General features: G+C 47.3%; 1 protein-coding gene across 4 annotated transcripts in view; it reads right to left on the bottom strand.

The window, feature by feature from the left end:
• Positions 1-754: 754 nt before the first annotated feature.
• Positions 755-10,830, bottom strand: part of NACA (nascent polypeptide associated complex subunit alpha) — a 33,924-nt gene continuing 23,848 nt past the window's right edge. For 3 of the 4 annotated variants that reach the window (XM_066584688.1, XM_066584691.1, XM_066584694.1), the window contains 9 exons: positions 10,647-10,709; positions 7,680-8,600; positions 5,673-7,541; positions 4,031-4,113; positions 3,867-3,944; positions 2,447-2,593; positions 2,217-2,345; positions 1,793-1,915; positions 755-869 (listed from right to left, as the gene is read on the bottom strand). In XM_066584688.1, the coding sequence (XP_066440785.1) occupies positions 855-869; positions 1,793-1,915; positions 2,217-2,345; positions 2,447-2,593; positions 3,867-3,944; positions 4,031-4,113; positions 5,673-7,541; positions 7,680-8,600; positions 10,647-10,709 (3,428 nt within the window). In that variant the 3' untranslated portion in view covers positions 755-854. The remainder of the gene's footprint in view (positions 870-1,792; positions 1,916-2,216; positions 2,346-2,446; positions 2,594-3,866; positions 3,945-4,030; positions 4,114-5,672; positions 7,542-7,679; positions 8,601-10,646; positions 10,710-10,830) is intronic. The other variant, XM_066584701.1, reaches the window with a different exon arrangement.

Below are 10,830 nucleotides of genomic sequence, written 5' to 3'. Positions count from 1 at the left end.
GAGGGACATTTTTTTTATTTGCCTCCACATGGGCTGTATTGTAAATGCTGCTGACTTTCTGTAGTGACTCCGGCAGCGGGTATTCTGCAGCATTTCCACCACGCGTGAAGGCAGCCTTAGGGCTCCTGCAGACGGGCGATTTTGTAAGTGTTTTTGCGTACTGAACTGTGGTGTTAAATCGATAGTAACACTGTGGACTAATTAGGCTGCCTAGCCGATTTAATCGGGCCTGGGTTTGTCCCACATTGATGTAAATGGGCCTGGCAGCATAGAAAAGTATAGTAGAAAGTGCATATACACGCACGTGGTAGTGCGCTCTTCACAGTGCAATCAAGTCATGCTATTGTAAATACGCCTACGCTTGTCTGCAGGAGCCCTTAGTGTGAATTTCTACTTCAATGGACTTAAGGAATAAAGTGGCTACAGGCAGAACTACACATGCACTAATGCCGTCTATCAAGATGTAAGCAGATCTGAACACTTTGAAACCAGAGTCCTATATGGGGTGTATAATCACAAGACTTACCTTATAAAGTATTTGTCCACATGATATTGCGACACCCATTATAAAGCTCAACAGTACCAATTAGAACTCTGGGATGGGAATTTTTCAATACGTACCGTTTTCTACGAACAATTGAGGCTTCTAAAAATGCTTTCATGTTACTCTCAAATTGTCGAATAGCAAAAGTTTTGTATATGAGCAATTTAATATAAAACAAACAAACAAAAAAAAACACCCCATGTCCAGTAGTAAGTCACCAACAATAAGCCACAACTTTATTAAATCAATAGAAATAGTATAAATCTCAATTTCAGCTGCACCGACCAAATGAGTTCAGTCCGAGGGACACTCACATCGTCAACTCCTACACAGGGGGAGAGAAAAAGAACATCAATTCAGATAGATGAAGACATTAAAGCTTTGCCAGCTGTTCTACAGCACGTCTATTATGGGGAACAGACATTCTATAAAATGTAATATCAGTCTAAGCTCTAACCCAGAAAGACGTGGGCAGATTCACACAAGACTTCCTGACGTATTACTCCATCACGTTTGTACAAGTTTGACATTATCACCACAACTTCAATAGTACACCTGAATTAAACAAGACTGAATCGCTGTTATCAGCCCATAACTAAAGCACACCTTCTCCAGCAATAAGATCCTCCCAAGGAGGGGAACCTGTGTGTTGTCACAGATCTCTTATGCACGGAAGTGGTACATGGCAACTGTTTTAAATAACTATGTTACGCTATGTATGTCGCAGATACAACGGTTTAAGGCCCCTCGACACACTAACGTATTTGGGACCTTGTGCCATCTGTGGTAATTCACGGGCAGCACTCAGGCCCCATTATAGTCTATGGAGCTATGCAAATTTATTTTTTCACATGCGGAACTCATTGCATATCCTATTCCTTTTTGTATCAAACAAGAAATAGGACATCATAATGCATGTCAGTGTGCGCCGTCTGTGTAAATTGGATCGCACATAAACAAGTGTCCATGTGCTGGCCGATGTGAGTTGCGCCTAAGTTTCTCAGGCGGAACTAGAGCACACGTCAGCAGAATACGATGACCCCCATTATAAGCCAATGAAGTCCATTCGACAGATCTGGCATGATATTACAGTAAAATATTAACTGCTTTGAGCAAACTTTGCCCATAAGACATGCCAGTGGATTAGATGTGACTTCTGTTCAAGTAGGATCCACAATTACTATGAATTAATGGCTTAAGAAAACCGAATACCTATTGAAAACATCTGTGTACAAGGTAAAGACTTACCATGATGGCATTTACAATGTCGTTGCTGTTGTTCTTGAGAGCGCGTACAGCCTTCGCCCGGGACACGTTAGCTTGTGACATTACAAGTTCAATGTCCTTCACTTCTACTCCAGTCTCATCAACCTGAGGAGATGAACAGAAGAGTTAGCATCCTAGTTTCTCTTCTAACCCCCCCTTAATGACACGGCCAATCCGCCTTTTTTTCCCAGTTTCTCCTCCCCACTTTCAAAAAGTTATAACTTATTTTTCTGTCTATGTAGCTGTGCAAGAGCCTGTTTTTGCCGGATGAGTTGTACTTTTCAATGGTACTATTTAATGTAGCAAATGTACTGAAAAAAAACACTTAAATTTTCTAAATGCAGGATGTTCGATTACCGACCTTTATAAATTAAACCTAATTTAGGCAAGACACGGATGATCTTACCTCTTCCTCTTCGCTCTCCTCTTGTACTGTGGGAGTCTGTGTATTTTCCTGTATGTTTGAGACAGGTTCTCCTTGTACCTTGAATTTTTCGGCAGCAGCGAGCTGGGCTTGTTGTGAGAGATCTTCAATCTGCAGTGCCCAAAAATCACAACAGGAACGTTACCCAAAAACCAACAGGTGCCACAAAAATCATAAGAAAAACCTGAGCCTAGATGTCTGATAAAACGCACCTTGGCTTCTCCAAAGACGATGTAGGTGTCAGATGCCGGGCTCTTGTATACGTCTGGCTTTGTTATGACGAACAAAATGTTCTTTGATTTTCGGATAGTGACTCTTGTAACCCCAGTGACCTGGCGAAGCCCCAACTTTGACATTGCCTGGTTGAAAAATACCCAAAACAAAACACTGAGCTTTTAAACAATTTAAGGGGTATTCTGGAGAGAAAAAGCTAGATGGGTGAAAACTGATAGACTGGTGCAGGTCTTACTGCTGGAATGCTCACCGATCCCAAGAACGTGGGACCAACACAGGGTTGCTTCTCCATATGCCTAAAACGTTGCAGGGAATGAACGGCTGGCAGCGCACACGTGGCTCCTTTCATTTCAGGAGGATGACAGATAGCGAAGTGCTTTGTACGTGGGTATTTCCGTCAGCCCCATTTAATTGAGCTGCAGCGGTACAGGCGTGGCCAGCAGTCCATTCACTGCGACATTATAGCACTAGCGAAAAGCAACTCTGCATTAAGAAATATGAAGGGGAGGTGGTGGTGGGGGGGGGGGGGGGGGGGGGTGGGGTGTCTCCATTCTCAGGTTCCCGTTGTGGATGATAAGTTTCCGTCATCAGGCGCGCTCACACTCACGTCTACTACACCCTGGGCATAGGCTTGTGTAAAACAGGAGAATGCTCTGGTACATGAAGACGTACTATTATTTGGCGCCTTGTATGCTAATAACCTGGTTTCCAGTCACGGGAACGGGCGCCTGAGCCTCTAGTTTCTGCGCCATAATTCCACCCTCCCCCCAACCTGGATGCCGACCTCTGCCTTGCCGCTGACATCTGCACAAGTCTCATCTTCTCATGGGGTCTAATAAAAGTTAGTTTCAGGTTCAATAGTACTTTCTGTTTTACACAACCTTGGGTGTACTAAACATGGGCGCTCTGTCGTCAGTTTAACAGCAAATATGTGGAGGCCAAGATGGAACTCTACTTAAAGCCAGTTTCACACAAGTGTAATTACGGGCACATAAACTTGTTTGGACCATTAGACCCGCGGTCAGCTTAGATTTTAAGATGTAATCCTGGCGCACAAATGTGCCCATATTATACTCATGTGAAACTGGCCTAAACAAGTAAGGCCGATTTCACATCTGCATTGGGACATCTGGCCGGAGGTTCCGTCCGAAAACAACGGAAGAAATAGCGCTGCATGCTGCGCTTTGTCCTACATCCAAAAGCCAGGCGGATGCCATTACAGTCAATGGAGTTCGTCTGGCGTTGTTTGGTTTCGTCCAGAGATGGAGCCGTTCGTGCGAGGGGATTCCCATTTCCCACTTCCCAAACACAGCAGGAAAGCAAAATCCCACCACAGATGAGAATCCCCTCTAAGGGTGCATTTAATAATCTAAGTTCTGATAATAAAGGACACAATACCTTTCTTGCTTTCTTTTCACTCCTGCTTTGTTTCGCTTTGCTAACGGGCTCCTCGTCTATTTCTGCTGCTGCAGCCAACTGTTAATGAAACATACACAGTGTTGGTACATGTAGAGCGGTTCAAGCCATAAGTAGCTACCAAGTTTTCTGCACGGTCACCGTACCTGTGCCTGCTGTGTAGAGGTTTGTGAGCAGTCCTGTTCCAGCTCTGGAGGAGAATCATCACTGTCAGAGTCTGTCCCCGACCCTGCCAAACAAAACACACACATTTAGCTTTATGGCAGTAACCGGAATGGACTATGGAAGCCGGGTCTCTGTGCCGCAAACCTACATGTCAAGGGGGAAAATGGACCAAAGTCCCAACATTTATAACCAACTGTGCAAACTACATGCTGTCATAATAAAGCCAATACTGGACACATCTCTACAGCTTTGTTAGCAACACTCACACATCCTGGTTACATACACCGAGACACAAACCCTTGTTGGGTCTTACACATTAATGGAAGCTCTTACCTGCACAGCCGAGAGTGGAGGGGAAACCCTGCAGCGAGTACAACGGTTACAATATGGCCAGCTTCAAACTACCAATTAGTGCAAATAATAAAGCTATACATAAACGATCATTTGGCCTACAGACCACCAATACACACTTGGCCGATTGGGTGTTCTTAAGGGGAATAAACCACCAAGACTCCTCCAGCAGCAGTATCCTCGAAGAACAAAAGATCGGGCATGTTGAAATTCAACATGCCCAATCCTCACCTTTCTGACAACTGCCATTAGAGGATAGTCAGGACACCCTTAAATACCCAAGATACTTTGCTGGTCCTGATGAAATCAGTTGGTCTTAAGAGTTAGGGTGATCAGAACAATCTTCAAACTTTATACTTAGAGCAATACTGGGTAAACAGACTCCCCAACAATCAACATACATCTCGCTTCTAAAAGGGCCACTCCAGCGAAAACAAATTTTGTGTTTACTGCGATCCCTTTCGTGCAATGCAGCCCCCTAACTGATACTTAACTGTGATGCTAACCCTCCCACAGCATCACATGACCAGCTAGAGCTCGTAACAACTCTGCCTGCTGGGAGGACACTCATTTCCATTACCTTCTGTATTCTATATGAACCTAAATAAAACTACAGACCGTAATTATACAGTCAGGAGGATGAGCTGTGATCTCCTTTATAACAAACCCCGATCAATAAACGACGTCCCGTTAACTGTGAAGAGCGGAAGCGATCCCTAGCCCATTCTGCCTCCATTCACCGAACAATGATAGTTTGTGTGTAAAACCACAGAAACGAATATTGCTGGGAAGATCGTCCTGTGTAAAAGGGGCCTTTAGAAAAGAAGTGCCAACACCTTGACAGGACGTGACCTACCCTCATTATTAGTTTATGGTCAGTGTGAGCACAGGAGCCATTGTTCCTGGGACTAACAGCCAACCTATATCTACACCGGGGGACAAGTAACAAGGAATGCAAAAAAAAAAAACACCCAAAAAAAAAACCCCACCGGAGTGGCCCTTTAATAGAGTTAGGCAACTATAAGGTTAGCAAAACAATTAAGAAAAGAAGTTGTTTTCCTTCCAGTATGGCTTCAGAGAATAGAACGTATGGAGAGCACCAAGCAGTAAGTTACAGATCTATCACCACAAAGCATGTGGCATACTAAATGGAAAGAAAACCCCTCATTTCTAAACGCACACATCACACCATCTATGGATACCCATCTTAAGGTTAGTTGTATTCTAGCCCGCACACCATGCACTGCAAAGTGATAGAAAACACTGAGATACCCTTGTCGTTCTTCAGAATGGGCTCCTTCACAGGAGCAGATAGAGGTGGTTTAGGGGAAACGAGGTCCACCGGGACGGGACGAAACACTGCTTCCTTAGCAGGAACCTCTGGGGGGATCAGAGGTGGCAAGTCGTCCTCTTCAGCAGCAACAGGGGTAGGTGCGGTAGGCATTTTGGGGACAAGTAGTGGTGAGACAGAAGCAAGAGGTATAGAAGGCACAGATTCCACGGGAGGCAAAGCAGGAGGAGGAGGAGAGGTTAGCTCTTTTGCAGGACTTGAAATATCTAGTTCTGGAGCAGAAACCTTAGACACTTTCTCAACTTTATTAGCTGGAAGAACGGGAGAAGAACAGAGATTAGGAACTGCAAGGTCTGTAGAAAGGGTCAAGTCATTGCTGTTATCGGGTGGAGCAGAAGCAGACACAAGTAGGGAAGTGGCACAAATGATCATAAGCGAGTCAGGCTGGGCAGATTCTTCCAGAGAGGGGAAAGGCGACTCAACATTAGCAGGCAGTGAAACCAGGGAGTCGACATGCTTGGTCTCATGGGATGCACCGGCAAGAGAGAGCTCACATGCAGGGTCGTCCGGGAGAGGGGCAGACAGGTTTGCTTTGGCATCAGCTCCAAGCTCCGAGCGCTGTTCTAAAGCGGAAGTAGGAAGTGATTCACGCAAGTCCTCACCCCTCTCAGGTAAGATTACTGTTGTGGCCAAATTTATGTAAGTTTTCGTTCCTTCAGAAGATTCATCAGATTTCTGAGAAAATGCAATAATGGGAGGCTTTTTCATATCCAAAGTTTCACCAAAGGGCATTTCAGTGGTTGGTCTCTCAGTACTAGGCACAGTCTGTGGCTCGCCCTCCAGTGCGATGGGCTCTACAGGGATGGGGGCCAGGGACACCACAGGCACGGCGGCCGGGGCCTCGCCCTCCAGTGCGGGGGACACCACAGGCACGGCGGCCGGGGCCTCGCCCTCCAGTGCGGGGGACACCACAGGCACGGCGGCCGGGGCCTCGCCCTCCAGTGCGGGGGACACCACAGGCACGGCGGCCGGGGCCTCGCCCTCCAGTGCGGGGGACACCACAGGCACGGCGGCCGGGGCTTCACGCCCCAGCGTGGGGGGCTCTACAAGCACGGTGGCCAGAGCGTCGCCCTCCAGTGCAGGGGACAGCACCACAGGCACAATAGCCGGGGCCTCGCCATCCAGTGCAGGAGACACCACCAAAGGCACAATAGTTGGGGCCTCGCCCTCCAGTGCAGGGGACACCACCACAGGCACAATAGCCGGGGCCTCGCCCTCCAGTGCAGGGGACACCACCACAGGCACAATAGCCGGGGCCTCGCCCTCCAGTGCAGGGGACACCACCACAGGCACAATAGCCGGGGCCTCGCCATCCAGTGCAGGGGACACCACCACAGGCACAATAGCCGGGGCCTCGCCATCCAGTGCAGGGGACACCACCACAGGCACAATAGCCGGGGCCTCGCCATCCAGTGCAGGGGACACCACCACAGGCACAATAGCCGGGGCCTCGCCCTCCAGTGCAGGGGACACCACCACAGGAACAATAGCCGGGGCCTCGCCCTCCAGTGCAGGGGACACCACCACAGGAACAATAGCCGGGGCCTCGCCCTCCAGTGCAGGGGACACCACCACAGGCACAATAGCCGGGGCCTCGCCCTCCAGTGCAGGGGACACCACCACAGGCACAATAGCCGGGGCCTCTCCCTCCAGTGCAGGGAACACCACCACAGGCACAATAGCCGGGGCCTCTCCCTCCAGTGCAGGGGACACCACCACAGGCACAATAGCCGGGGCCTCGCCACCCAGTGCATGGGACACCACCACAGGCACAGTAGCCGAGGCCTCGCCTTCCAGTGCAGGGGACACCACAGGCACAGTAGCCGGGGCCTCGCCTTCCAGTGCATGGGACACCACCACAGGCACAGTAGCCGAGGCCTCGCCTTCCAGTGCAGGGGACACCACAGGCACAGTAGCCGGGGCCTCGCCATCCAGAATGTTGGACTCCACAGGTACAGTGGCTGGGGGCACCACAGGAATGGCCAGGGCCTCATCCTGCAGCACGGAGGCCTCCTGAGGCATGGTGGCCCGGGCTTTGCCTTCCAGTGTGGGTGCCTCGTGAGGCACAGCGGCCGACGTCTCGTCCAATGCGGGAGCCCACCCAAGCACGGTGGCCGATGCCTCGCCCTCCAGTTTAGCAGCCTCAACCTGGATGGCAGCCGGAGCCTCATCCTCCAGTACGATTAATATAGGAGTCTCATACTCCAATGGAGGAGTCTTAGAAAGAGCAGCCTTATCTGTTTGAGCCACCTCAAGTGATGTTTGAACATTTTCAATGTTATCAAAGGCCGCTTTGTGCAGCACTGCGAGGGATTCGTCCACTGGGTGAGCAGCTAGGGTCTCTATCAGCCTGGGGATCTCTGCCGCCTTAGAAGGGGCAGCTGGGGCCTCTGGAAATTGCAGAAGAGCTACAGGTCTGCCTGATATTAAGGATTCTTTATCAGCTACCGCCTGAAAGCACAGCGCAGAGATTGGTAACAGAGATGGCTCTAAGGCTGGAGTAGGGGATTCTTTCGCTGCAGAAACTGGTGCATAAGTGACATTTCTATTCTCAGGAGGCGCATCTGCAGGGATTTCACAAGTGCTCAGCGATACTTTTTCAGGTGTTGCATCTACATCAGACACCGGAAAGAATGTACAACTTTCAAGCGCTGCTTCCTTTGGTGTCCGGTCATTTGCAGGAACCAAACCAAGGGGTCTCAAAACCTGAACCGAAGTGCCTTCAGAAACACCAACAATGGGAGCGTCTACTACATCGGCAGCGTACAACACACTAGGCACCAAGTGGTTTGTGTTAGAAGCAAGCGTTTCTACATCAGGGTGGCTGATAGCGCTATCAACTACAGCATCTGCTTGTGAAACCAATGAATCAGAAGTTAGAGAGTGAAGAGATTCACATTCAGGAGTGGGAAAAATGGGAAAGGAAACATTATACATGTGAACACGCAGTTATGGCAAAACACAATCACTAGTACAAATCTCCTAAATACCCTTTACCAAGGTACCCGATTATTCCTATGCAACTAGTGGTTTATACATAGGGAGGTATGGGCGCAACAGAGATACAACATTAACGCACTACTGCAAAAGTTGCTTGTAATACCTGTGGTATTACCGACTCATGTTTATACACGTCGCACATGTTGCCATTTCGCAGCAATTTTCGTAAACAGAATTGTTAAATTTTTTTAAAAAAAACTACAGAATATTTCTGCAAAATGCACCTAATATTTTTTAATTTTTATTAATGTAACGTAATGCATCTGATACAACTCATGGCATTCTAGACACACTCCTCTTCCTTTACACCCCCTTATGGAAGTTACATATGTAGGCCAGTGATTTAAAGGCTATGTACACCTTTGCATTTTTTTTAATCAATGCGTTTCTGGAAATTAAGACTTTTTGCAATTGGTTTTCAATAAAAATTTCTGATTGCTTGGTTACTGTGCTTGTATGGTTTTCCAAGGCAATGCAGGCTAGAAGAGTTATATCTGCTCCCTGGTTGTGAATGTGCATTTACTGCCTTTCCACCAAGCTATTACAGTATGACAAGAGTCAGGGAATGGTGGATGAGATCAGGGGGACAGAGAAAACTCTGATCAGCAGTGAGGGGAATGACCAGCAGGTATTCAAAGAGAATACAAGACAGTTGTGTAGTATTGAGTGGGCGTGGTTATGCTACACAGCTTCTCAAGGAAGAGGGGAGAGCTGAGCTTGAGCATGTTCATGAAAGAGACCAGTTGGGAATGCCCCCAAGCCAGAAACGTGAAAGTAGGAGAGCCTGCAAAGCAAGCATGAGACAATCATGAGTACATGAAAAGGAAAACTCAATGTAAGATGTGACATAGTAAGATGTGTGTTGATTCTTCATGCAAAGGTTTACATAGCATTTAAGTAAAAAAAAAAAACTAAATAAATGCATTTGTGCCTGTGCAAAGTTACATTTGGCTTATCCATTGTGAGCTTTACTACACCAAAATATACAAATAAATCCTTGTACATTACATCCTAGAAATCTACGTATCCATACTGTGAGGACAAACATTGAGGAGAGGGACGGGTAGATCAGTCATCTACTCATGCCTCAATCTAAGAAATTAAACAAAAAACTATAAGCATTATCAACTACAGGTTAAAATAAGCAAACTACCTACATAAATTCAACAGACCCGATACGTCTTTGGGATAAAAAACACAAAAGTGCGAGAAAAAAAATGAAACATACACACTATACAGTACAGAGAACGGAGCCATGACAGAGGGATGTGTTCTCTTATAGAAAATAGATATTTTTATATACAATCTATGTCCCACATGGCCAAATGTATGCCAAGTGACAAATCTTTAAATCGCTTACACTAGTCGAACAACCCATTTTGATGCCTAGTCTCTTTAGTGTGTACTTTGCAGCGGAAAATATGGTACATGTGCGCGTAGTCTTATCCTATAAAGGAACAGGTATGAGGAAATGAATAATCAAAACTTTTGTGGCCAACTATGGGGGGGTTTGTCTGTGCCAAGATATAAAGTTATCCCCAGCTTGCACCGACATGGAGCGATGGCGCTGTTCCATTCATTTGGGCCCCTACCCAGCCGTCAAACCCCAACTAACCAAAGTTTGATCTCTACCCTGTCGGGCACAACTCCTCTAAGTCTTCACTAATATCTTGCTCGTATACCTGGAGTGAAGAGCGGTGGGCAAGCGACACTGTAAGGGCGGTGCTATACAAGGCGTGAAGCGGTGATGAACTTTTGCATGCCAGTCAGTGCCCATGGGATTACAGCGACTTACACAAATTTCATGCACAAGTCATGGGGCGAGTGTCAAGGCAAGTAGCTGCAGAGTCTCATAGACCGAGCCGGGCGCGCCATATTCTCACAGCACACAATACCTGGGGTTTTGGCGTTCACAACAGGCGCTGCGGGACCTTTGGAGGCAGTTTTGTTTTTTTGACCTAAAGCAAAAATAAATACCCTCACTCAGTGATACAAAGGCCGATCGAATCCCAGAGCCCGGACACCTTCCAGTGACTCATCTCTGAGCCTCAAACTTTATTTTTGTGCTATATACATTGT

This window comes from Eleutherodactylus coqui, chromosome 1, assembly GCF_035609145.1.
Source record: "Eleutherodactylus coqui strain aEleCoq1 chromosome 1, aEleCoq1.hap1, whole genome shotgun sequence".
Taxonomy (NCBI): domain Eukaryota; kingdom Metazoa; phylum Chordata; class Amphibia; order Anura; family Eleutherodactylidae; genus Eleutherodactylus; species Eleutherodactylus coqui.
Note: the sequence above shows the minus strand (reverse complement) of the source record. Positions and strands in the feature narration are given on the sequence as shown.